Here is a 27,727-nt window from a genome sequence, read left to right as displayed (position 1 = left end):
TTGGTTTCACAAAATTCATGAAGATATTATTTACTTATTTTTAGAGATAGGAAGGAGGGAGAGAGGGAAGGAGGGAGGGAGAGGGAGAGAGAGGGAGAGAGGGAGAGAGAGAGAGGGAGAGACTGACTTCTTGTTCCACTATTTAAGTACTCATTGCTTGATTCCTGCATGTGCCCTGACCAGGGATCGAACCCCCCACCTTGGTGCATTGGGATGACACTCTAACCAGCCATGAGCACATGCTCAGGGTCAAGGCTATTTTTTTTTCTATTCACCATTTCATTTATCTCTGCTTTAACCTTTATTATCTACTTCCTTCAGCTACAATCTGTTAATTCATTTGAGATTAAAAAATGGTTTTATTTATTTTTAAAGAGAGGGGAAGGGAGGGAGAAAGAGAGAGAGAGAAATATCAGCGTGTGGTTGCCTCTCACGCCCTCCCCCCACCGCCCCCTCGGGGTACGTGGCCCACAGCTCAGGCCTGTGCTCGGACTGGGAACCGAACCTGCAACCTTCCTGTCGTGGGAGCACACCCAGTCCACGCAGCCACACCAACCAGAGTGAGACATCCCGTTCTCTCGGATAAGAAACTTTATTATTTTTCTCGACAGTCAGATTTCCTCCCTCTTCCCTCTGGTTTAGAAAGGACATGCCGTTCAGCCGTCCTGCCACCGCCGCGCCGCAGAAACAACGTGGTGGGAGAACGGGAACACGCCCCGCCGCGGAGTGATCTGGCCTGCAGGGAGGAGCAGGAGCCTCCAGGGACTAGTTTGCGGCCCTCGGGCTCTCCATCTCCAAGAAACGGAGCGCAGAGCCACCTGAGGGGGAAGCGGTGTCCGCTTCTGGTGCCCTCGCTGGTGGCACGTGCTTCCCCCAGCACGTTAGTACTCGACAGCGGCACGTGCTCGATTCAGGGGCCACCGCGGGAAGAACGTCCTTACATGCCTCCTCCGCCCGTCCGGCACTGCGCCTGCGCGCCGCTCGGCTCCGCCCTAGGAGCGCAGAAACCGCCCAGCTCCCCGGCGCTCGCGCCCTGGGCGCCCCTGCGCGCCTGCAGCGGAGCGCAGCGTGCACCTTCTCTGCAGCGTACTGTGCCGGAGAGACGCCAGCTGTTCCTCCAGGTTGCGAGGTGAGGGCACCCGCCGGCAAGAGCGTCATCCCCAGTACAGACGGTGTGCCATAGCACTGAACACCTGGAGCCCACATCGTTTTATTAACCAGTGTCACCCCAATACATTCAGTCAAAAGGAAAAAGGAAACAGCATCCCTAGGCACAGCCTCGGGGACATGGCTTTGGAGCAAGGCCATCTCTCCGTGCGCCCCTCGGACTGCTACTGACCTGCACCATTCAAGGTTTTTATCGACCACCTTGGCAGTTCCTTGGTTTGGTGTTGTAGTGCCTGCTTGAAAAGCCCTGTGAGCATTTGGGGGTGAAGGGAGGGCACGGCGCGGACCCTGCAGAAAGGAGGCAGGACGGGGAGGGGTTGGGACCGCGGTGGGTGGGCGTTGCTGTTTCAGAGTGATGGTGGGGGAAGGCTGCACGTCCTCGGGCCACGGAACGAGGCAGGATCTGGGACGGGACATGCACCTGGGGCCCAGCCTGCAGAGACCAGGGTCCGAGGGGAGCACCCGAGGCAGGCAGGCAGGCAGGCAGGCAGGCACCGTCCTGTTTCTAGAGGCTGGGGTCTGTCGGCCTGAAGTCAGAAAAGGACCGAGAACGCCGTGACGACCCACAGGGCCGGGCGCGGTCGGCGCCAGCAGCTTCGAAGGAACAACGGATTCTGCCGAGACCGCGGAGGGGGCCCTTGTGTCTCCGGAGCAGGCAGCTGCGGCCCTCAGCCGGCCACTGAAGACCACTGCGGCGAGACCCACCTTCCTGAGCTGGGTTTCGATCGTTTTGGACAAAGCCAAGCCAAAAAAGGGCACCATCTTCCAGGAAACGTTCTTTTCTTTTTTCCTAAATCACAGCAGGAAATCTCTGCAATGTCTCGGCGAACACCTCTCACCCGGGGTGGGGGGCGGGCGGGGTGGGTTCTGGACACGAACGGCTTGTTTCGTCCTCAGGGACAGTCCCCTCCACGTGTCTGCCTCCGTGGCCCCAGCATTCACACGGCTATGCTTTGGTTCAAAAGGCGTGACTACTCCTGTGATACACCACTTGATACAGCAGCACCGAGCCAGGAGTGGAAGAAGGGAACCAGACTTGAGAAGCTTGGCTGAACCCCGAGACGTGCGATACAAAGCCCCTCCCGGCCACCAGCAGCCCTGGAGACGCTTCAGCAAAGCGCATGTGCCAGCTCAGCCACCTGCAGCGCGGGCCCTGCGGAGCCTGGACAGCGAGAGCGCCCTTGGGTGAAAGCTGGCTCTGGACCCTAAATGACACAAAGGGAAATCGCCCATCACTCTTTGTGGGGACAGACCCGTGTCGACTGCCTTTTTGTCTCTTCTCCCTCTGCCCGGAGGCCTGTGTCCGGGTGACTGGAAGACCCAGGAGCTCTGGCCTCTCTCTGCACGCTCCTCATTGGGCACCTTGGACGGGGCCACTCATCCGTCCCGAGCCGTGGGACCGATGCCCTCGGCCGCTCGCCAGGACAGCGTGCTGCGGCAGCCGCTTGCTCCGGGACCCCGCGTCCGCGGGTCGCCGCGGTGGACTGCATCCTGCGGGAAACCGAAGACGGACTCATTTTTCAAAAAGTTCATCTTCGCTTGAAGATTTGAAAACTGCAAATGGCTTTCAGTGCAGTAGCCTGAGGCTGCATATATATATATATATATATATATATATATATATATAATCTCAGAACTATACTTATTTTACTTTGGAAGCTTCTAGATAGGAAATGCCAACTTGGCCCTCCAAAGGAAGTGAAGATTCTTGGCCACTTCTCCAGACTTTGGAAACCGAGGCCAGCAAGATAATCAAAGCACGAGTCCTTATTTCAGGTTCGGGGTCAAATTCTTTACCGTGCAGTGTCAAGCCCCAGATTAGCATAGGAGAATTCCCTACGGCCCGGAATTCATCTTTAAAAGGAAAATCCATTCTTTAAAAATACGTGCTCAAGGCAGTCCATACTAGACACGCACCCCAGTCATTTAGTGTCTTGGGCTTTTGTTGCCCTTAAACCAATCACAGAAATACATCAAAGAGTTACCCAGGAAAGGCAAATCCAGCATTTCGGATTTCTTAGGATGAGCAGAGGCACCCAAAGCACAGACCACCGATTTTGCCGGGCGCTGAAAAAGACAACCACTCGCGGCTCCGAACTCAAATCATTCTCCAAACTCAAGACAGGCAACACACAGATGTTTGATTTCCCGAGGACACACTGTTTCCTTTAAGTTTAAAAAAGATCACAGAAGCAAAAACACTGACGCTCCAATCAAGTCTGTGATTGTTAACAAACATTGTTTTATTAAGAATTCACAGTCATTGTCTTGCCGCGTTTGTAGGTGCCAAGAAACCCTGGCTACACACGTCGTAGAATGACACGGTTTCCATAGGTAAAGAGAAAAAAAGGAAAACACGATGCTTTGATAGAAAACGGTTACAAGGTAAATTTTACACTGTAAGTCAGAACGACGAGCTCACCCGGGCCATCGGGGCCGCCGTTTAAGACTGCCGACTTGAAAACTGGAGAGCGGGGCGACGGCGGAACCCCGGGGGGCTCGCTCCGAGACAGGGAGCCCCTTCTCCTCTCCGGCTCCAGCCTCCTCAGCCATGAACTTGGACCAGATCCTCTTTCTCGGTTCTTAGAAAACCCCCCAAACTCAAGATTCCCCCTGACCAGTCTGATGAGTCAGACCCAAGACACATTCTTTCCGATACGTGACATAATCCGACGCGAACAGCGCGGCACACGCCACCCTGCGCACACACATGTGCTGCCTGGGACCGAGAATCATTCCCCGAACCACGCAGGCCCCTCCTGTCCCAGCGCACCCGGTGACGCGCCCCTGAAGCGAGGGGGCGCCCTGCTCGGGAGACATCCGTGGATCTGGACGACCGTTCAGAAGGAGACCTTGACCCCCACCAAAGGAGCCTCCCACTTTGGTCCTAAACACCTTAGACATGGCGGTGGGGACGTCGTCAGGTTTCTTGGGACGTGCAGGAGCCACTGTGCCACAGAAGACTGACGGTGCTCCCGTACAGCTGCGGTGCGGGTCTTCCTGCGTGGAAGGTGTCCCCCAGGCCGGCGTGTCCCCTCGCAGGCTAACACTGGTCCCCGAGGTCTGCGTGAAGGGTACGCAAACCCCCGTGAGATGGTGGGCTTCCACCTCCCACTGGTAAAATGTATGGCTTTTACTTTAGTAAACGGTTGGAAAAGTTCTCTCACTGACCTCAAAGATAAAAGGCTCTATGTACAACAGTTAGCGTTATGCTAGAAATCATGCCTAACGTGTATGAGTTCTGTCCTCTTCCCGGCGCGGACTGCTGGATGCTGACCGAGCGCCATCGGAAATCCAGTGGCCACCTCTAGGTCAACGAAGGCACACGCCACAGGGCGGTCCGAGACCGGCTCAGCGGGCGGCCACCGGCTCTTCAGCTCGGTCCCCGCGGGGTGGACCGTGTCCTGCCCTGCCTGCGCCGGCCTAGGGCAGCCACGGGGCCTCTCTCTGCGTTCTGCATCTTGTTTAACTTCCGAGGAAGCCACATCCTGGCTAAAGACCCTCCCCTCCTGTAGAGTAAGAGAAGGCCAGCCTCAGCAGGTGTCCGGGTTTGCTGTCGTGACACACAGAAACCATTGCTGTCGTTGGTTCCGGCCGCTGTACGATGCAGAGCCGAGTCTGTTGTCTGAACTTGACCTGCCGTGTTGTGCTGTTTCCATGGAAAATGTGTCCATAAAGATGGTATTTGGTGGGCCTCTTCCTGCCCGTTTCACACGTGATACAAACTTCAAAAGTAAAGTTACAGTGATTCTAGATAATGTAGCTCAGCATACTATATTATTTTCTACTCTAACTTAGATGTTAAAGGTGGAGAACAGCTGTTTTTGCCATGGATATTATTACGTTACACAGAAATATGCTCATTTCCCTTTCAGCATCGGGAAGGAGATGGGTTGTCATGAAGTATTTATTACGTTGTCCCGATGGTGGCTGACGGGTCACCTGTGGACAGACCTGCTGGACACAGCTGTGAGGGAACTGAGCTGCGTCACCTGGCCCTGGTCCGTTGATTTACTGCGTACCACATTCATGACGTCTCCCCACCGTCCCGAGCTGCATTTTTGAAATGAGAAATGATGCTGATCTTAAAAAAAATCCTCAAATCATGAATATACATCATGTGCATGTTTTCTAAGCCTCTGGATATTCTATGCTTTTTAAAAAGTAAAAAATGCGACAATAAAATTCATTTTGAAGGAGTATTATATATGTATCATTTAAGGTCACAGCTCCCACTACTCTGAGAAAACACAGATGTGCTATTTAAAGGAATTAACAAAATCCAGTGAAATTTCAATTTCTCAATTCATTGAGAATTTACTATGCAAAAACATAGGAAATGAGAACGTATCCTGCTTGAATGGCAAGTCTGAACTGGTTATAATTCAACAGACAGATTCCTTTCCACAGCTGAGACCCAAAACCTCAGTGCCATGAATAACAGGACTGAAGAATCATGGAACAATGTATACATAGAGGGTTTGTGTAGTGATATAGAGCAATAAATACCACACAGCGAAAATCTGTATCGTAAACCGGATGCAGTAACAAAAGGACACACAGAGCTTATGTACACATTACCGAGGTCTTTACAATAAATTACAGGGTCCACTCCCCTCCCTGCCGATCGGCTATGGGGAACACCGCCGGAAATCTGTCCTGCAGGGCGCGCATCTTGATTCCACTCCTCAAGTTTGTCCAGGATCAAACGATACCAAAAGTCTGAAAAAGCACAATGAATTTTTGCATCGCGTTTATAAATTATTGTTTTTATGCCATCAATAAAAACCAGCAGGTCAAATGTGCATTAAAAAAAAAAGTGGGAATTGTTATTCTTGGTAAGACCTAGAGAAATATATTGTCCCACGCAAGCAGTGATGGAAAGGCTTCTACAAGTTCATGGGAGTTTCCCTTGAACTTCCAGACGGCCTGGGGTACCGTACGCTACAAAGTAAACGGATACAGAGGGAGCTAACTAATCTCTTCATAAAAATAACGGGGAACACGCCTGCTGATGAGAACCGCTGGGAATGAGCAAAACCACCAGCCTCTCCACCAAGGTACCGAGTGTGACTTTGCCGACAGGGATGGATGGGCTGCCCCTGGGTGTGGCCAGATTCGGGAAATTTCAAAGGATTTCTATAAGTTTTCATCCCCCCAAGTTTTTAGTCATAATTGGCAATGGCACATACATCCCAGAACTGTGAAATTTTGTACTATAACTAAGACCAAATATAGACTTCCAGGCCATAAATCACACCGTATCATCTGCTTCTTACAGAAAATAAAGACTAAGGGTCCAGTAATTAGAAGGGAACAATCTAGAAATTAGTCAGGAAGAAACAGATGGAGGAAGCTCAGCGCTCGGTCTTAATTGGGCTCACCATGGTAACGCGCGTGTCTGACAAAGTCTAGAACAAATGCCGATGTGGAAACTCGCGCGGTGCTCACGCCACGTACACCGATGGAAGAGGGTGAAATGGTACAATCTCTGGCTTGCGCAACCCACCAAGTTGCAAGAAAAAAAAATAAAAGGAACATAGAGAAAAATCTTATCTTTAAACGTATTGTGGGATCAGAATATTGACCAAGCGGTGTCCATCAAGAGCAGGTTCCTGCGCTGGCTGGTGTGGCTCAGTGGATGGAGCGCCACCAAAGGGTCATCGGTTCGATCCCCAGTCACAGCACAGGACTGGGTTGCAGGACAGGTCCCCATTAGGGGGCGCTGGAGAGGCAACTGCACACTGATGTTTCTCTCTCTTTTCTCCTTCCCTTCCCCTCTCTAAAACTAAAATAAAATCTTATTTTTTTTTTAAAAAAGAGCGGGTTCCTGTCGCCGGACCCTTGGGTGCCATCTGGCCGCTGCGCCGCTTGCAGGACACCGAGCAACACAGGCTACCGTTTCTCACCGAGCGGAGCACGCTCCTGGGTTCGCTCAACGCGCGTCGACCGCCTGAGATGATACACACGTCACCACCGCAGCGGGTGGCCGGGAAGGGAAGTCCTCGCAGCCGCGACCCGCGAGCAGGGCTCTCGGCGGAACGCAGGGGGCGCTCCAGGGGCACGCGCACGCCCGCGGGGTGCGCGCCGCCCGCGGCCGGCGGCTAAAAGTCGATGGAGATGGACGCCTGCGCCGCGTCCTCTCGGCCGCGCACGTAGATCTCGCAGGGGATCTCCTCCATCACGCGGTCCTCCAGCGCCTGCTCGGGGCACTCGCGCGCCTGCTTGAAGGAGTAGCTGCTCTTCTTGAAGGTGCTGTTGAACGTCTGCATGGGCTGCGGCTGCGCGAAGTCGTTCCGGAACGGCAGCTCCACGGCCGCCAGGTTGGTCCTGTTCGCCCTGCCGCCCCGCCGCCGCCGCCGCCCCCGGCGCCGCCGCCGGGCGCCTGCGCGCCGCAGTGGTGGTCGTGCACGCAGCGCGAGGCCGAGGACGAGCGGCGCAGCTGGTGGTAGCCGTCCAGCTCCTCCGCCAGGTCGGCCAGGTCGGCGGCCAGCTCCTTGTCCCGCAGCGAGAACAGCTCGTAGTGCGGCGGGTCGAACACCTCCTGGAAGCCCGTTTTGTTGAAGGCGCTCTTGCACGCCAGGACCTTCTTGCGGGGCTGCTTCACCTGCACTAGGATGGACACGATGAGGAGGACCAGCACGACCCCCGACGTGACGCCGATGATCGTCCCGTGCGTGCGCGTGATCTGCTCGAAGAGGCCCGCCTGTTTCTTCTCTGCGGAGAGAGAGACACACACACACGGGCGTTGGCGACTCGGGAACGAGTCCCCCACTCGGGCAGAGCAGACACGCGGGTCAAGTACACCACGGACAATGCAATGCACGTTTAGGTTTTAAAATGAAAAGTGAAGTAACCGTGGCAGGAGTTCTGCTTCAACTCCCCAAGCATCACAATAGCAAGAGAGATGGCAGAAACGGAAGAGGACTCAGCTCCGTGCTCGGAAGCCACGGGGGAATGCCGCGAGCAAAGCAAACAAAACACGTGCGTGGAGAAAATGCCAGAACGTACACCCTTGTTCTGTCACCTCGGGCCTCCTGCTCTGGGGCAGGTGTGAGGACGTCCGCGTGTTTCCAGGGACCTCACGGGGGACCTGATGCCCAGACTGGCCCTCCCAGGCCCGCTGCCCCCGGCCACTGCTTCAAAGGGATGATTACGGGAAATACTTCCGGTCTGGTCTTTACGTCTGGTGCATCGGAGTCATTCCCTTTGCACAGGGAGATGTTTATCGAGCCCATGACGAGTAAAAGGCAGATAAACTCGAGCCCTGACACAGTGACCGGGCAGCTGGCGTGCGGACACTGGACGGTCACTACGGCCTGACTTCGCCCTGCAGGACTCTCCGTGGGAAGGAGACGCAGGCAACTTTATGACCTGAACACAAGCCGTTCTCCCAAAGAGCCTGCTTTATGTTGTCAGACCGAATCCAGCCATCGATTTTTGTTAAACCGTGTTTCCATGCAATTTAAAAAATAGTAATCCTCGAGGCCCCTTTCTGAATAATTCTGAGAATAGGGTGTCTCCCCAAGACCAATGACCAACAGACTAAGGGCAAGAATATCATGGCGAACTTTGGAACAGCTTACAATAAAAAGCAGTCTAAGTATTTTTCTTTTCTTTCTTTTTTTTTTTTTTTTTACCACATCCAGAGGTCTATGATCCATTTCAAACAATAGTAACACACAGGTCTCCGTTTCTGCCAAAGCGGCGATCGGGGCGCAGGGGCAGACCAGCACCTGTGACGCGCCCCCCCCCCCCCGCCCCGGGGCTGCCAAGCTCCGTCTGCCCCGCAAGCCGGCGGGCCTCACCTCTGCAGTGGCTCTCGTCCCACGGGTAGGCGCAGTTCTGCACGCCGTTGCAGACCAGGGAGCTGTTGATGCACATGCTGCTGTGGCAGAAGAAGGAGCTGCCCGTGCAGGGCGCTGCGGGGGGAGAGAGAACCGCGCTGCCGAGGCCGGGGAGCACGCGGGCGGCCACGCGCTCCCGTGGACTCATTTCGCGCCGACTGTCGTGGGGTCGCTGTGTTGCCCCAGGGGCCTGCCCCGGAGTCCCCTCTGCGCTGGGCACACAGGGAGACAGGGGGCCAATGATCCCAGATGATGACGCGGGGACATTTCTCCTTACCCTGGCTACCAAAAGGCCACTGTCAGCGTCATGACGATATGGACGCATTTCCCACAGTACACGGCCTGGCACAGTTTTTAAAGCCGTGCAAGGACAATGCTGGAGAGGATGCAGAAGCACGCGAGCCCTTGTGCCCCACGGGTGGGGCCGTGAGATGGTGCAGCCGCTGTGGGAGACGGCCTGGCGGTCCCCACGTGGTCCAGCAACTCCCCCTCCTGGGCTCCACCCAGGAGACTGACAGCAGGAGCTCCGAGGGCTTCCGGAACCCCGTGGCCACAGTGATGCCATTCCCAAGAGCCGCAGGTGGGAACAGCCCCGTGGCTGTGGACCGTGGACAGACAGTCATCTCGTGGGGCGTGCACACATACGCGTGCACACACACACACACACACACACGAGGGAGTGTGACTCAGACCCCAGCATGGAAGGAAACCCCGACTGGCTGCCTGCGCGACGAGCCTGGACAGCATCGTGCTGCGTGGAAGACGCCAAACAGAAGGACCCACGCTGTCTCATCCCACTGGTCTGAGGCGGCCGGAGGACACAGAGTGGAGGTTGCCCGGGAGCGGCGTGAGAGGCGGGCAGGGAGGGGCGTTTGACGGGTCGGAGGCACAGTGCGGGCAGAGAAACCTGCTGGGTGGGCGGGGGGAGGTGGGGGCACAGCGAGGGGGCTGTGCTCGGTGCCGGGGACGTGCATGCTTAGAAATGGTGCATTTCAGGTTGCATAGACTTTAGCATCGGAGCAAAATGAAAATTAAAAACTCTTTGGAATTTCAAATTTAAAAAGTATATAGGCGGGCGGAGGAGGGCAGAGGGGGAAATCTGGGACAACTGTACCAGAATGACAACGAAAAAATAAAGGTACGTGGTTTATGTACCACACACTCTCGTATTTATGTCAGCTGCTCTTTTGGTCTGAAACGACTCCTTCCTTCCCCTCGTGGGGACCTCCTACTCTTCTTCCAGGGTCACCCCAAATGTCGTCCTCTCGGAGGAGAGTCCCCTCAGCTCTCCTACGTGGTCAGGGGCTCCGGCGTGCTCCTGTCCCACTGGAGCCTCCCCTCTGCAGCTCCCTCCTTGCACACATAAATGTGTGTCACTCTGGACTACGACGCGTGTGCTTGCCTCTGTGAGGGAGCAAATCCTAGATTCCAGCAAGAAACCCGCAAGTCAAGAGCTGGGCCAGCTTACTTCCGCCACCTCCGCGGAGGTGTGGTGGAACTCCCCGACTCAGCGCACCCCTGACTCCCATGAACGTGATCAAATGAAAGGCAGCCCCCGCCTAACACGTCCTACATTTCCAGAAAACCCGTTGCATCCAGGAGGAAGGGATCGTTCTGCTGTGAGGCTGCCAGTGGAGCCACCGACCCACCCACAGCCAAGAGAGACGGGCCTGCGTGTGAGCAGCGCACCTGGACCCGGTGGGCAGGCCCCTGCCCGGCCTCGGCTGCCTCTCACATGAGTGGGTGGGCTACAGGCCCCCTCTGGCTTCTGGGGCCACCACCGGGTGAGACTCTGAAGGATCGGAATCAGGCTGACACTGCGGTTCTCGATCTAAGTGTGAGAAAGGAGACATAGCAAGTGACCCACTCTGAGGAGGGCAACCTGTCAACGTCGCACCCCTTAGACTGTCCGGGTACAGTCTACATCAGGAGGCTACGTCAAAGCCACTGGCCGGAGGACAGGAGAGCCGATGAGGGCGGAGGGTGGTATTTCAAGTGCAAGGTCAGCCAGCACGCCGACGTCAGGTGTGCTGTGGGATCGTAAAACCGCATCACAGTTTCAGGGTGTGCGCACTTGACAATGTTTTTTTTGGTTTATTGATTTTAGAGCGAGAGAAGAAAGGAGAAAGGGCCCTGGCTGGCGTAGCTCAGTGGATTGAGCGCGGGCTGCGAACCAAAGCGTCGCAGGTTCGATTCCCAGTCAGGGCACATGCCTGGGTTGCAGGCCATGGCCCCCAGCAACTGCGCATTGATATCTCTCTCTCTCTCTCTTTCTCCTTCCCTTCCCTCTCTAAAAATAAGTAAAATCTTTAAAAAATATTTTAAAAAAAGGAGAAAGGGAGAAATACTGATTTGTTGTACCCCGTATTTACACACTCACGGGTTGATTCTTGCATGTGTCCTGACCTGGGACTGAACCTGCAACCTTGGTGTGTCGGGAGGGCGCTTTAACCGACTGAGCCACCCGGCCAGGGCCGCATTCTGACATGTGACAAATGGCCCGGAGCAGCGATTTCCAGCCGGTGCGCCGCATGAATCTGTAAAATGCGCAGTACCTGACTATGCAGTCAGAGGCACCGGCCTCTTTTCCCTTAGACGGTCAAATAAAAAAACGATGACAGCCAACACAACCACAGCCATCTGGTGCGAATGAATCAAAATTGTACCTGTTTTTTCCTCAGATCAGCAAAAACACATTCTGTGGTGTGCCGCAGAATTTAGTGATTAGTTTACGTGTGTCGTGAGAGGAACAAGTTGGAAATCACAGGCTGGAGAACACGGCGATGTTTAAACTCCTCAGTTCTAGAAGAAGCTGGAGTTTGCTGGGGGTTTTTGGTTTATTTGCTTCTGTATCAGACCAGGATGCCATGGGGCCCAGCACAAATAACGCCCCTCTTTTATGCCAGAACCATAAGCATGTCATTCTGTAACACGACAATATCCCACTCAAGCACACCATATGACACTGTGGGTGGCATGTTCCAGTGAAAACGGTACAGGGTCACACCCACGGTGTCACACTCCAACCGCACGCAAGCCGGCCCCCCCCCCCCTCGCCGGACCCTGTGCTTCGAGCTCTCTCCGAGCACATGTAGAATTCTAATTTCACTGTCTTCTCCCGTTCACAAACGGGGACGCAGGGCGGAGAAGCCATGTTTAAGCTAGGTGGAGGGGGGTTATAAATAGCCCTGGGGCTAACAAGTATTCTGATTGCTTGAGTCAAACTGTCATTAGCTCTTCACGTTTACTCGCAATGCCATTACGGGGCTGCATCTGGGTGGCTCGTGTAGCTTCGAAAGTGGCAAAAAAAAAAAAAAAAGAAGAAGAAAGAGAGACAGGTTTTCTGCTCGGTTTCCCCCAGCGATGGAGCAGTGGGTGGCGAGTACCCGACTTTTACCGGGGAGCTCTGTACACCGCCCTGCACGTTCACGAACCCGGTCACCGTGGCGCCGACCCCGGCGGCTTCTGTTTGGAGGGCGTGCGAGTCAGCTCTGTCGTGACAAGTGGATTAAACTTCATGGACTTCCGATGGGCGAGCGCAGCTGCCGGCCGGGTGTCTGCTATCGATGTGGCTGCTGGGGATACGCGTCAGTGGAGAAGTACACGGAGGGACAGAGGCAGGAGGAGCAAAGCTAGCAGCCGGTGAGGAGCTGCTCCCGACCCCCGGGCCCGGGGTTCCTGCCCCCTCTCTGGCCTGCGGGTCCTGCCTGGGAGAGCGGAGGCGCCGGCGCTTCAGCTCCACGTTTGATGCGGGAGGCAGGCAGTCAGGGAGGCGGCTCTGTCCTCCGGCGCAGCCCTCGGGGCGCCTGTCAGCCGTGTGTCACTGGCAATCACATTAGGGGCTGATTCCGACAGAAATACCTTCTCCGGCTTTCACGGTGCCAGTCCTAGAAACCGTCTTCCTCAAACCACGCCGTTCCTGAAGAGCAAGGCGCGAGCCCCCATCCTGAGCTCGGGAGGACGCCCAAGGCATCCTGGCCGCTGTTCTATTTCGGTCCCCAGAGCCGCGCGCTCCTATTTCAGTCCCGGTGGCAGCCTGCCACGGCCGGTCTGCAGTGAGTCTCCGGTGCAGGGCAGGCCCGTTTGCCTAAACCTGGGCTGAACCCGGGGCTGCTCCGAGGCTGGGTTCCTAACGGCCACCAATTGCAAACAGCTCAGAGAGGAGCAAGAGAGGTAGTTTCCCAACCTGGATTAATGAGACGCATGTAAAATGTCTGAAGCTCTCAGATGTGTATATTGGAAGGAGATCTTCACACGGGAACTTTTGTAAAAATTTATGGAACATTTTGATGCTCCTTTGATCTACTTTGGTATTAACGGAAACATCAAAGAATTTTTCACATGCGATTTAGGCTAGTGCAGCGCCGAATCAAAGTGAGGCTGTGTAAGGCTAGGAGGCTGCGGAAGAAAGGCTCGCAGCTGGCGGAGGGGCTCGTGGGGGTTGAGGGTGGAGGGCGTCTCCACACCACGAAGGTGCCAGGGGAGGCGGAGGCGGCACGGTCTCCGGGAGATCCGGCTGCGACAGTGCAGGAAGGCGGCTGCAGCAAGCGGCAGGTCTTCCGCGCAGAGAAAAGAGCCTTCTGTCGGAAGAAGTCGCCAACTCGGCGTTGGGGTTCACCTAACCAAACCACACACGATGTACCTGGCGAGGCAGTGCCCCCACTTCCGGGAGTCCTCCTGAGGACACACCTCCGAGAAGATACACACACACACACACGCACAACATTATTCTTTGGGACCCAGCCTGTAAGTGCAAAGCATTGGAAATGACCTTCGTGCCCGCACGCAGGAGACGGACCGAACAAGCATGCAGACGGCCACTTCTGCACAGCGACCGAAGGAAGGGGGGCCCCTCGGAACGAGCGTGGAGTGCGTTCCAGGACCCATCGTGCAGTGTGTAACACGCTTCCCCTCAGGGAAGAAAAACAGGGACACGAGCACATAGGCAGGTGTCAGGAAGCTGGAGAGAGAGGGGAGGGGGGGCTACAGGGGTGGGGAGGGGCCACACGCTGAGGGAGAGGGGAGGCCGGGGAGGCTCTTTCCCTCCGCATAGCTCTCCCCACCACTGTCTACGGCGGATGATAAGGGAGGGTAGCAATTTCTGCACGAATGTGGCTGCTTTACCCACGACAGCACCTTAGGAAGAGGGGAGGACTCTGTTACTTCTTCACCCTGAAACTTGCAGGCTTTATCAAGGGAAACGCTCCGTAACTGTATCTGAGCGGATGGAACTGACACGAAACTGACGGCAGGGCGTGGGGGAGGGGGTCTGCCGGTACTTACGCTCCACGAAGGAGGTGAAGAGCATCCGGAACCTGCTGAGCCGGCTGCCCTCGTCCGCCCACATCCGGATCACGCCGACCCCGGTTTTGAGCGTGACGTCATTGGCCACCGTGCTGCAGAACTTGGCCTTGAGGTTTTCGATGGAGCTGCTCCCGTCGTAGACGGCCACGAAGTTCCTCTTGCACTCGTTGGAGTGCTCCATCTGGTAATCCAGGAACCTCAGATAAATCTGCGGCGGAGACAAAAGAACACGGCTGCTCGAGAGACGCGTGGACCTGAATTCTCCCGTCTGCCGCGGGTCCACGCGGGAGATCAAACTGCAGATCAAACTGCGTTATAACAGCCGGCGGGAAAACAGCGGAGAAGCGGCCGACCAGAACCATGCGCTCAGGAACCCAAACTCCGTCTGCAAGGAGAAGAGACTTTCTGCTCCACGAGGCCCCACTGTGGCACGTGTTTCCCTCATGAGAGCAATTGCACGGTTATTGACAGGTTGGGAAGAAATAATCTGCCCGCTACACCCTCCCCTTGGACCGCCCTCGCCCCCAACGTGCATTCTGGGTAATGCTCTCCGCCTCCCTTTCGGTAACTGCACTGCACACCTGCACGAGTTCTAGCTGGTTTTTGTTGATTTTTTTTTTATAGTTGGTTATTTTTTGAGTGTCCCTGGCCACTGTCCTCGCTCGCCCCTTGGGCCCCTCCCCCGAGGGTGTTTAGGGTCCGGCACACTGTCCGAGTGTTGCGTCCGCCCTGCGGGCGCCGCGGTGGGCCGCCCCCTGGCGTGCGCTCCCGCCCAGCCGGGCTCCATCCGCCACGGCCCCGTGGCCTCCACGGAGAGTTACTTTGTTTTTATTTCTGCCACGTGCCTCAAAGGTTGTGTGAGCCCGGCTCCGTTTTGTTCATTTCGGGGCTCAGGGACTCCTGGGTTGAACACGGACTGCGAATTCCTGTCTCAAACCGTGAACGAAGACAGGGCTGGAGGTACACAGACATAGGGGAGACCCCAGACGCCCCCACCCGGAGACCCAGCCCGGGAAGATGAGCTCCCTGGCTATCCACTCGTGTTGGCGGAAGGATTTTTCCAGTTGGACATTCACGGCAGCCACGTCCCTCTGCGGGTTCCTGGTTTACCTTGAGGGGTGTCGGCCACAGAGGTCACCTGAACCCCAGGCCTCACTGTACCGGTCTCCGTGTGGCTGTTAACAGCACGCCCCTGCCCCGGCCGGGTCATCAGCCACTCGTCACACAGCAGCGGGCATTTGTACCCGCCACTGCAGCTGTCAATTTACCGCTGGAGGGTCCAGTTCTCTCCCCTCCTCTCTATTCCGTAACAATTGTGTCTTCTGCCGGAAGCTCATCGATGCTTTGAAACAAATCTGTTACATTTGACCCGACACTGCCCAGTGCTCGTCACAGGTGCGTTTCTCGTTTTCTACTCTGTCCCATTAGCCTGACGGTAAACAGGGTTTTCATAATTTCTAAAAGGTGTGCTCCCCCTCTCTATTCTGTTTTTACACATGTGCATATAAATATAACTTTAACTCTGTCAACTTCCTAGAAGTATAAATTCAAAGCAAAAAAACAGGAGCAGTGAGCAGCCCGTCTCCATCTGTCTGTTCCTTAGAAACCCCGTCCTGCACGCCCTGCGGGAAGCTCTGCGGGGGGGGGGGGGGGCGCAGCCGAGCGGGGGGCACACACTAGCGGGGGGCGCACACTGAGGGGGAGCAGCCTAGCAGGGGGTACAGACAAGCAGAGCAGGGACTCGGCACCCAGACCACCTGCCGGTATGTGGGTTCTGACGCGCTCTGAGACCTTTGACGAGACGCTCTGACTTCTTGTGACCCAATATTCCTTCTCCTCACAAAACGTTTTAAATGCACCCATGACCAGGGATGACCCCCCCCGGTCCACACTTGCACGCTTCAATTAGGAACCCGCACGTTTTTAAGACCTTAAGATTCTGAAAGTAAGAACCTTCATGCGCGTGTGATACTTCTGAAACGTACACTGTGGCTTATCTCATGGTAACCATGCTGAGATCTCAAGAGGTACGTAATCACGGGACAAAAACAAATTTTAAGAAGTTGTGAGGCAGCTCACAGAATCAGTGAGTATCGGCATAAAGCGAAACAAGTGCATCGTGCGAATCACGTCTCCCGTTCCCTCTCGGCAGGGCCCCGGCACCCGGCCGCACCTTGGCCTTCGGCGTGGCCCGGACGGTCCAGATGCAGTCCACCGCCTGGCCGGGCTTCGTCTTGTCCTCCTGCTCCACCTGGCTGGAGCGCACGATGCCGTCGGCCCCCGAGAGCTCGAACTGGCAGTCTGCAAGCGACAGAGGGACACGGTCAAGGGGAAGGAAGACCGGCGGGACGCGGCGTGAGGAAAAAGAGGTAATATACTAAACCTGGGATGGGGTTTAAAATACCTCCTAGGTACGTAAAGTCTGGATCTGGAACAGAAAAAAAGCAGAAGGTCATTGGCATTCGGAGACACGGTGCTGGTCACTTTAAGCTTTGACGTCTCACGTTACGGCTAACGGTGCGTGCGGTGACAACGCCAGGGAGAACTTTCTGCTTACAGACCGGGGAGCACTGGTTACTTATGAGCAACTCCGGACGCTCACGGATAGGATGAATGTTTTTTCTAAAGGTGTTATTTATTTATCTTTTAGAGACAGGGGAAGGGAGAGATAAAGCGAGAAGGAGAAACATTGACTGGTTGCCTCTTAAACGCGACCCGGCTGGGGACTGAACCCGCAACCCAGGCATGTACCCTGACCGGGAATCGAACTGGTGACCTTTTGCTTTGTGGAACTGTGCTCCAACCAACTAGGCCACACCGGCCAGGGCAGAATCAATGTTTTTAAGTGATGATGTATATACTTTCGATCCCATCCTGAATTAATAACTTAGTTTTGCTTCCTGAAAACCCCCTACTCCATCAGTGGCCGCAGGCAGCCCGCGGCGGGCGGATGAACACAGTGTGGTCCGTACGATACGACGAGTATGGTTATTATTCAGCCTTAAAAAGGAATGACATTCTAGCATCCGCTACAGTGTGCAGGAACCCTGGGACACGGCTTGGTGGAACAACCAGATGCTACAGGCAGACACTGCAGGACTGCACTCACGTGACATGCCCAGACTGGCCCAGGGCAGAGACAAGGGGGGCGGGGACTGGGGACGAGTGTTTCAAGGGGACACAGTTCCAGCTTGGGATGACCAAAACCTTCTGCACGTGAGTCCAGCGGTCGTGGTGGCCGCCCAACACTGGGGACGTCCTTAATGCCGATAACTCGTGTGCTCCCGAAGGGTTAGAATGATACATTGTACGTTCTGCTGTTGCCTAGCGGCAGGGGAAGGAAGAGGACCGGGTGGGATGCAGGGTCTTCTGCCCTGTGGAGCAGTTGGTAGGAGACTCAGGATACCGGTTTATGTTAAAACAACTGATTTAATTAAATTGTCAGAGTTTGGTTTTAGTTTTAATCCTCATCTGATGACACATTTATTGATTTTAGGGAGAGAGAAACATCGATTGGTTGCCTCCTGTATGTGCCCCGACTGGGGACCGAACCCGCAACCTAGCTGTATAGTGCCCTGACCGGGAATTGAACCCACAATCTTTCCGTGCATGGGACGGTGCTCAACCAACTGAGCCAGGTCGGCCAGGGCGTCGCTTTGATTTTTATGAACTAAATCCAATGAACTGCGGTAGGTGATACTCGAGTGTCAAAAACGCCCGTCATGAAATCCTGCCCATGAATCAGATCTTTGCAAATGTACATCAAAAACAATGGCCTTAATTATTTGGACAATGATTTAAAATATTAAACAAAATCAGGCAACTTTATACGTAAAGATTTTTGCTTTGAAGAAAAGTAGCTCTTTCTCTGTGAGCTGTCTGTATGCATCAGGAGAGCAACCTTCTGCGGCTCGCAGTTAAAATGTAACCAAATTAGAACAAAGTGCTTAGGACCTCCAGACCGCATCACCTTGCATTTGCACTTCACAGTGTTTCCAGGTCTGACATGCATCATGTTTAATGTCATGCTAATGAGAGCAGTGTCAGGAGGACGAGGTGCTATTCCAGTTTACAAATGAGCATGAAACGGAGTCAGAGAGACGAGGGTTTTCTCAGGTCGAATTGGCGGCAGAGCCGGGGCTCCGATCCGATTCTCTGCACACACGCACGGTTCTTCTCCCCCTGCCCCGTGGGGGAGGATGCCATCACCCTGCCACCGAGAGGAAAGAACACCACGTCGCAATAAATAGGCAACGCGTAACTAGCTGAACTACGGCTGTCTAGTTAAAATCATATTTATGAGATATATTTTGTCTAGGAACTGGTAAATCTGGAAGAAGCCTACTAGCAATGATGGGAAATTAGTTAAAAAAAAAAAAAGAAATTCCTAAGCTGCCAGCGATGTCTGTTGAGACAGGGCCTCCTCACGGATTGCCGCCTCCTGGCGAGGCCTGTCCAGGAAGTGACCAGCTATGGACGGTGAAAAACAGAGGCATTTAGTGAAGACGATGCCGGGTACAAGAAGCACTGTGCACAGGACAGTGACGCCTCGGTCCCCTCCAAAGCAGGCACCTTGGGACCTCACAGGTTTCCCAATGGCCATCAGCAGCTCTGTCATATTTTCCTGAAATTCACCTCCAGTCTGGAATCCCTTCCCTTTCAAAGGTGATTTTAGTTCTGGGAAAAGCCAGAAGTCACAGGGCACCAAATCTGGGCTGTAGGGGGGCTGAGTCACCTGGGTGACTGGATGCTTCCCCAAAACGCTGCGCACGAGACGTGATGCGCGAGCAGGCGCGCTGTCGTGATGAGGCTGCCAGTCACCGGTTGCCATAGCTGCGGCCTTCTGAGTCACCCGCAGGCTTCCCATGGAGGACTGCTGAAGCTTAACGCAAAACTGGATGCAGGTCTGCTGCTCTGCGCCCCAGGTGGCAGACATAAGGCCTGCGGGCCCTCCACCCTGTTGTATCCGGCCTGGCACCTTGTCTCTCCCCGGCGGCAGCGCCGAGCTCTCGCTTAATTGCTAAGGCGCAGCTACATGTACGCAGTCCTGAAATGACATTCAGCCCTCTGAAGGCAACCGTGAGGCTGATGTGGCCCCCGGTGACAATGAGTCTGACACCCCTGTTCGATACACTCAGTCATCTTGAACGTGACGGCCACACAGTACGCTTGCTCACTCAACAGGTGTCTCCCGCCCCCGCTGACGAGTGCAGTGCAGCCGACACTGTCCACACACGCGTTCCAGTCCCCTCTTCTCGGCTGCCGGTGACACCGAGGCTGTGCAGACCATTCTCGTTGTGCTGGCCACGGCAGACTCTCTCAGGACAGCCCCCGTACGTGTGTGACCGGGCTGATCCTGGGGGTGTCAGCGCAGTGAGGACCATGCCCGAGAACGCCTGCCCACCCGGGAGAAATTCTGGTGTGTGCCAGAGGGCCTCTACGACTTTCATCCCAATGCTGTTGGAAACTCCAATGTCTCTTTGACAGGTGTCTGCAGAAGAGCTGGGGTGTCTCGGCCCCCCCGTCGCTGGGTGGGGTGCACTGAGTCGGAGAACAGCCTCTGAGATGTGATCTCAGCGAAGCCCCCAACTCCCCTCCTACTATTTTCAATATGGAATCTCACGACCAAGCTAACTAATGACCGAGCTAAAGGATAAGCAGCTTTAGCAAGAATCTAGCACCCAGTTACACACAATCAACTATATATTAAAATCGGTTTTTCCTAGCTGGTGGGGCTCTGTTGGTTGGAGCGTCATCCTGTAAACCTAAAGGTCGTGGGTTCGATTCCCAGTCAGGGCACATACCTGGGTGGCGGGTTTGGTTCCCAGTTGGGGCACATGCAAGGGGCACGTGATCGATGTTTCTCTCGCGCGTGGATTTTTCTCACTCTCCCTCCCTCCCCCTCGCTCTAAAATCAATAAGCACGTCCTTGTCCTCAAGTGAGGACGAAAGGAAGGAAGGGAGGGAGAAAGTCTTAAAATATCTGCCATATGCTAAGTGTGCTAATTGCTAAAATAGGTTCTGTGGTGTCATTAAAGATCCTGAGGCAGTTTAGACTAGCAGTTTTTTCACTAGGGCAGGTTGGTGCGTGGAGGTCCTACCTACATTTTCCAGTGAAGTTCTTTAAGGCGCCTGCTTGTGATTTTTAAACATCTGTCTTTCCTGTAGTTATATATACATGTTATATATATATGTTAAATATATATGTATACAGTTATAGACATATATGTACAGTTACAGACATATATGTGTATAGTTATATACAGATACGTATATATAAACAGATATGCACATATATGTATATACGTATATAGTTATAAACATATATATAAATGTTATATATATATAACCATGTCGAAGAGGGCAGGTCGGTGGAAGTAAGTGCACCCACTGCGCTGTGCTGCCCACACCCCATCACCCACTTACGCAAAAGTTAAAGACATTTTTAATGTGACCCAGCAGCTGTGTGGCTTGGTTAAAACCTTCTCCACCCCAAACCCGAACATGGATGTTTAGAGCAGGCTCATTCATAACTGTTAAAACTTAGGAGCAACCGCGATGTCCTACAACAGAATGGATAAACACGCGGGCCCACCCGGGCCGTGGGACACCCTTTGGTGTTAAAAAGAAATGCATCATTTGAAGCCACGAAAACATAAGGAAGAACCGTGAATGCACGTTACTGAGCGAGAGAGGGCCACACCCGGTGTGATTCCAGCCCCACGGCCTTCCGGAAGGGGCAGGGAAAACCAGCGGCTGCCTGGGGCCGGGCCGGAGGGATGAGGAGGCGAGCACGGGGGTTTTCAGGGCGGTGAAGCCCCTCTGTGCGCTGACGGAACTCCCCAGGACACCCACCAGGTTGTAACAATTGCAGTGAAACTGCTATGAACAGCCACACGCAGGTTTTGTGTGGAGAATCTATCAGACAAAGTCTATCGGGTACTTGTTAATTTTTGAAAATATTAGACTATTGGCATTGAAAATCTAAGTAACAAAGTGACACTTAAAATTCCTATAATACATTTAAGTCAAGGAAAAAAATGTTGAGTATGCTGCCCTGGCTGGTGTGGCTCAGTGGACTGAGTGCAGGCCTGTGAACCAAAGGGTCGCTGGTTCAATTCCCAGTCAGGGCACAGGCCTGGGTTGCAGGCCGGCTCCCCAGTAGGGGGCGCATGAGAGGCAACCACACACTGATGTTTCTCTCCCTCTTTCTCCCTCCCTTCCCCTCTCTCTAAAATTACTAAATAAAATCTTTTAAAAAAATAGTTGAGTATGCTGTTCAGGCCAAAACAAAACAAAACAAAAAACCCCACAGGTAATATACTTGTGTGTACACAAAACAAACAAACAAGGAGGTACGGAAAACATCCGAAGGGACGCTCGCCGAACTGCTAGCACCAGTGTTTTATAGAGAGAATGGTTTCGCTGTGGACATTTTCTTTTCATTCGGATGTTTTCATTTCTTTCAATTAACACATTTCTCGCACGGAAGCCTCAATAAAAGCAGAAGGATTGCACGCTGGTTACACTACGTTACTTTGTCTCCTCGCTCCGGCAACAGCGTGTCTGTGTGTTTCCATCAGGGACGCGTGTGCCTGCACAGCGCACGAGGCCTCCCCGGTCTCCCCGTTCAAGGGCCAACGTGACCCAATTCTCCCTTCCGCAGCCTTCGGGCGCGACGCGCAGACAGGGGGCCTACTCAGCGGGCGGGCGGGCAGGACGGCTCCTCACCTGGAATGAAGGAGTACTTCGCGCGAAACCCCATGCCCTCGAGCTCTTCGTCGGAACTGAACTTGACCCACATGAACCTCCCGGTCGACCGGATCAGCGGGGGGCTCCTCACGCCGCAGAACCGGTCGATGAGCGGCGAGAAGCCGAAGGGCCCGTCCCGGACCTCCAGGTGGTCGAACCGGCACTCGAAGGACGGCTCGATGTAGAAGTGCTCGTCGAAGGCCAGCTCTATCCTCTGGCGCGGGGCGGCTGGAAGACAGGGCGAGCGGGTCAGGGCAGCGCGCAGGGGGAGAAGGGGCAGGGTCAAAGCCACGGGGCTGCTGCCCTGGCCGCTTCCTGGCCGGGCACTGTAACGGGATGTTACGCATTCAGTTCTTGATCAATGTTTATTTTACGTGAATAATAATGGTGCCTTGTGGAACTAGAGCAGTCTTTCCCTTTGGCCTATGCTATTCGTGAAACTAGTGCAATGTCTTCAACTGATTAAAATGATAGTCCAGCCCTGGCTGGTGTGGCTCAGTGGATTGAGTGCCGGCCTGTGAACCAGAGGGTTGCTGGTTCGATTCCCAGGCGGGGCACATGCCTGGGTTGTGGGTCAGGTCCCCAGTAGGGGGTGTGACAGAGGCAGCCACACACTGATGTTTCTCTCCCTCTCTTTCTCCCTCCCTTTCCTAAGATTAAATAAATACAATCTTAAAAAAAAAAATTACACTCCAAAAGCTAATGCTTGGTTGATGAGGTACAATGCACCACAATGCACAGAAAAATAGAAGAAATGAAAGGAACTAATGTAATTATGGGCATGAATTTGCATAAAAGCCTAATAAGAGATGCCAATTAAGTTTCTTATCAGAGAAACTTCTCATATACACTGATGCATGTAGATAAATTATATCTCAAGAGATTCAAAATTCCTACATTATTCTAACTCTAATCTTGTTAATGTGTTCAGTATTCAGGAATATTTACAATTACTAGAGTTCAATTCAAATACACGTTCAATTTTGTTCAAATTGGTTTAAATGGGTCATTTTACCAGCGCATTTAGTCTTCCAACGAAGTAAAAGTCGCTGAGTAAAAGGCAGAACCTGGCCACGCACCTTCCAGGACGTAGACGCACTCCCTGTTCGGCGGGTAGGAGTCAGGGTAGCTGGGGGACGCGAAGTGCCCTCCGTTGCTGGTTCGAACCCAGACGCCACACTGGGTGGCGGGGAGGTGCCTCATCCCGATGTTCTGTCCATCTTAGGGAAACACAGCAGACCAGAGAGTCACAGCACAAGAGGACGGGGCCCCTCCCTGAACCCCAGAGCTTCCCTAAGGACCGCCCGCCCTGTTACACACACGCACACACACACACACACGTGCACACATACACACATGCATGCACACGCACACACACCCACAGAAGACACAGGCGTGAGCCTAGGCAGCCTCTGCGCGGAGACCCCTGGGAGGGAAGTCCTCGGACCCCGCAGGGGCCCAACCACTTGGGAGAAGCCGCAAAGTCAGTGAAACGATAAAACTCAGGTCCGACATGAAATGAAAAGGATCCCAGGAGCTCAGTCTGACACAACGTCCAATCGGATTCGAGGCTTCCGAGGGGGTTTGAAAGGCTGTAGACTGGACACACGCATTTAGCTCTGACTTTGCTTCCTCAAAGTCGGCTCGAACAACCATACGGGGTTCTTTTCTGAGGGCATAAGCCCCCAAGGGGCAGGCAGCGGTGACAAGCAGCGGCAGCAGCCCCCAGTCCAGGTGTCTGGACCGGGGGCGGGGGGGGGGAGGGGGGGACAGCAGAGAGGTGGGGCTTTCTGAGAACTTGCAGCTCTGTTCCAGTCTATTTAGAGTCCGTCTGGGCTCTAACGCCTCCCCCACACACCGAGACTTGTAGCTCTTCCATGGCATCAGAAACGAGAGGCTCTCCTGGGACGGCATAGCACTGGGTGACCGGGCGAGATGACACCGGGCATGGCTGTGGATGGCCACGCTGGACAGGGCGGTGAGGTCAGTGCCGACCTGCTGACCGACCCCCGCCTCCCCCACGGCTCCGCAGAGGCTCCACGCAGGAGACGGGAAGCCCTTCCCTCCCTGGGGGCTCCGTGAGCCCAAAGGAGAAGACCCAGCAGCACAGACGCAGGGGCGGGGCCCGCTGTCCCTCGCCAGGGTGCAGGGGCAGCCCCCGACCACTCCTGCAGACAGTGCTGGGGGGGGGGCGGGGAGAGGTGGAATTCTTGCCCCACGTATTCACGCATCACTGGTTGATGCCTGCCTATGCCCCGGCTGGGGATCGAACCCCCCACCTTGGCCTATCGGGATGATGCTCTAACCAACTGAGCCACCCGGCCAGGGCCGGCAGTGGTAGATTTTAGTGCTTCTCTCGTACATATGGGCAGACAGCCAAAGGTCACGAGACATTCGAGGAAAGCCTCTAATAGGAAAAACAGATAATACACGAACAAACAAAGAAGCAACACCAAGGAAACAAAGATTACGTACAGAAACGTTACAACAACAAAGACACACAGCGACGGCCACACCACACAGAACTACCCTCTCGTGCCCTCGGACAACGGGAGAGCACGCCCACAGAACCAGGGCGAGGACACGGGGAGCCTAAAGAGGGGGTGCAAACAGCAGCGGGAGGGGAGTGCAGGGGCCTGCCCGCCGGGGCCCTGGCCCGATCGGGCCGGCCGCCGGTGATTCCAGGTGACATTTTCCTGGACCAGGTCCATGTCCACTCAGGGGCCCGCTGTCAGCGGCTCTCCCACGATGGCAGCAGAGGAGAGGGAAGGAGGAGGGAGGGACGCATTTCCCGTGTGGAAAGACGACCTTTTCAGGCTGAACATGCCCGCTGAGCGTCCTGGAGTAAGTCCCCGGCTCGGACGTAGCCGGAACGAGGGCGTGATAGCGGGGAGACGGGGTGCAGACTGGGAAGGACTGCGTGCCCAGAGGGGGGGGCGGCGGGGAGGGGCTGGCGAGCCCCGTCCCCACCTCCCACCTGGGGGGGAGTCGTCCCCTGTGGCCACCCCCCGAGTGACGAAGAAGTGGCAGGAAGCACCTTGCTTAGAAACAGGCAGGAAACGCCCAGAGTCACCCCAACCGTGGGCGTGGACGGCCGGCCTCCGGAGGGGACGTGGGCGAGGGCGGGGCGGGGCACCGTGTCTTCCTGGCTAACCGTGGGGAACGCTCGGATTTTTGTCCTGTGCACCCACAACTTGGATGGACAGGAGCAGCTAAATGGGGTTATACCAGAAATCACTCGGCTCTCCCGTGAACCACGCTCACGGGTCCTCTTTCATAAACAAGGGGACAGCGTGACCGGGTCCACAGGGCTTTGAACACGACGCCGGTGGAAACACACCGCCTGCCTGCGTGGGGAACTGGGTCTGCCTTTTTGCTCAGGGATAAAAGCACCCACCCCTGCAGCTTTCGGACGAAAGCCGAGGCGTGCTCGGGGCTCCCAGTGACGCTGGTTTGGGAGGTTTCTCCGGGTGGACTTCACCTTGACCACGCACCCGAGGGAGCTGCAGCGGGACCCAGCTAAGTGGGGGCGGACAGCCGGACAGAGAGCCTCAGGCCATTGGACTCCCCCACCCCGAGGAGGACGGAACCAGCCCCCCAAAGCCGCAGCCCTTTCAGAGAAGCCTCCCCCCGCCGCCCCGGACGTGCCCGCGGCCCCCGCCAGCGCCGTACCTTGCGTCTTCTGGGCCACGGCGATCCCTTCCACCACCAGCACCGTGACCAGCAACACTGGGGGGACAGCAGAGAAGCACAGTTACGGAGCTGAGCCCGCCTCACGTCTGACTCAGTGTGGAGGGAGGCTCGGACGGCAGAGCACGAGGAGTCAGAACCACTCTTTCCTGCTAACGCCCACTGTGAAGGTTTTCAACGGCTCAGCGTTACGTGCTGGTTAACCCTTCGATGCTTAAGACAACCCCAGAAAAAACATGCTGGATACAGTTGTGCAAGCCCCGAGCCCACACGGCGTGCAAAGTCTCTGTCAGCTTACGACGGGTTAAAGGAATGCATGCTTTTTTCACGACCAGTGTGCAGACCCCGATCATTCTCGTATGGACTCCCCTCCACCCCGAAGAGCCCGCGGGCATCACGGCCAGGCCCTGCCGCGCAGCACGCCAGGACACCTTCCGCAGACGGCCCGGCTGCTGAGAACACGTGTACCTCACACGGAAGGAAGGGGGCAGCAGTCTCCCAGAGACGGGGCCGGCGTGCTCCAGCGGTGCCCTGCCAGGCTGAGCCCTGCGCTACAAGAGCTAGAGAGCGAAGGGAACAGAGCTCCCCCCCCCACCTCAGATCGAACATTTCTGAGACCCAATCAACGCCGTGATGAATTTTACGTGTTTTGAAGGTTCTTTTAGACGTCTTACTTTTATGAACAGTGTGCACTGGTCTCCTTCACGATGCGTCTGAACGGTAGTCCCGCTCCCTGCCAGCCTGCCCTGAAGTCCGGGGCGGCCTGGAGATGCCCTGACTCGTTGGGTCGATGAGCACTTGCAGACAGCGGGCCCCGGGGGACACACGACGTGGACCGCAGGGGCCGGGTGGGACCAGGCCGGGGTTCCAGGTTTGCCGCGCCCCAGCCGCGGGGCCTGTGAGCCCGGTTTTCCTACTATGCAAACGTGGGGGGGGGGCGTTGCCCTAATATCATGAACCCTGTAAGGTGCTCGTGAAGACGAACGGGACGATGACGCACGGGGCACTTTTTGAGGGCGAGGTGCGCTGCGGGAAGGCGGGAGGTGTGGGGACAGGCTGCCCTCCTGACGGAGCCAGGCCGCTGCCGTCAGAGCCGCTGTCCAGTGCAAGGGGGAGAGGGGTCGGCGTTCCCGCAGAACGCGAGACGGAGGCAGAGGAGGCCCCGTGTGGTCCGCTGCGGCTGGAGACGAACAGGGTGGGGACAACGCAGGAAGAGGCGGCATAACCTGCCTGGACCTCCCGGGACACGGGTCCGGGAGAGGGAGGAAGCACCGGCTTAGACCCAGGCAGCGGTGCGGGCACTCGGGGGCGTGAGCGGGCGGAGGGAGGCGGCTGGAAGGGGTCAGAGGAGACCCGGTGTAGGGGCGCTGGGTGCCGCGCCGCAGAGCTCGGACTCCTGGCCGTCAGGAGCAGCCACTGTGGGTCTGTGAGTGAGAGCGACATCCGACCTGTGATCCGGACAGCGGGGCGGAGTCTGCGAGGGTGAGGAGAGGAGAGCAGGTCCCGCAGGGAGGGGACACCCAGGTGACAAGGTCTCCAGCAGAGTGGTGGTGGCGGACACAGGGAGTGTGTAACACGATTCAGATGCAGAGTCTGATGAAGTCGGCGCGGGACAGGAGGGGAGGGCGAGGCGGCCGGCCGAGTCACCGGAGGTGGCGCTCCGCCGCAGGCCCCGCGCGTCCGCCCCCAAAGTCACCAGCGGGCACTGGCAGTCCTCGCCATTCAGCTGTTTATGTCTTATAACCCAACCCCTTGTCCTCTTCATCTCTGGTCTCCTGCATCCCGGCCGACCTTTGTCCCCGACCTCTGTCTCCTCTCAGTGACTTTAAGGTCCCCTGTCTCCTTCCTCTGGCTGCCAGCGGCGTCGAAGATCCCGTGTCCCGGAGCAACAGCCCTGCCTTCACACTCTTCGCAGCTTTGCGCTGGCCGGAGTTAGAGGAGTGGGATCTCGAAACATGCGTACGCTT

General features: G+C 55.6%; 1 protein-coding gene across 2 annotated transcripts in view; it reads right to left on the bottom strand.

Moving 5' to 3' along the window:
* Positions 1–2,892: 2,892 nt before the first annotated feature.
* Positions 2,893–27,727, bottom strand: part of NETO2 (neuropilin and tolloid like 2) — a 31,679-nt gene continuing 6,844 nt past the window's right edge. The window contains exons 2-10 of one of the 2 annotated variants that reach the window (XM_045819175.1): positions 25,743–25,799; positions 23,150–23,290; positions 22,050–22,298; positions 16,723–16,746; positions 16,492–16,619; positions 14,298–14,526; positions 8,976–9,089; positions 7,551–7,884; positions 2,893–7,506 (exon numbers count right to left, since the gene is read on the bottom strand). In XM_045819175.1, coding sequence (XP_045675131.1) covers positions 7,272–7,506; positions 7,551–7,884; positions 8,976–9,089; positions 14,298–14,526; positions 16,492–16,619; positions 16,723–16,746; positions 22,050–22,298; positions 23,150–23,290; positions 25,743–25,799 — 1,511 coding nt within the window. In that variant the 3' untranslated portion in view covers positions 2,893–7,271. Of the gene's footprint in view, positions 7,885–8,975; positions 9,090–14,297; positions 14,527–16,491; positions 16,620–16,701; positions 16,747–22,049; positions 22,299–23,149; positions 23,291–25,742; positions 25,800–27,727 lie in introns of both variants that reach the window. The other variant, XM_045819174.1, reaches the window with a different exon arrangement.

This window comes from Phyllostomus hastatus, unplaced genomic scaffold, assembly GCF_019186645.2.
Source record: "Phyllostomus hastatus isolate PE091 unplaced genomic scaffold, TTU_PhHast_1.1 phas_scaffold_345, whole genome shotgun sequence".
Classification (NCBI taxonomy): Eukaryota; Metazoa; Chordata; class Mammalia; order Chiroptera; family Phyllostomidae; genus Phyllostomus; species Phyllostomus hastatus.
The sequence above is the reverse complement of the archived record's forward strand: the minus strand, read 5'-3'. Positions and strand labels throughout refer to the sequence as shown.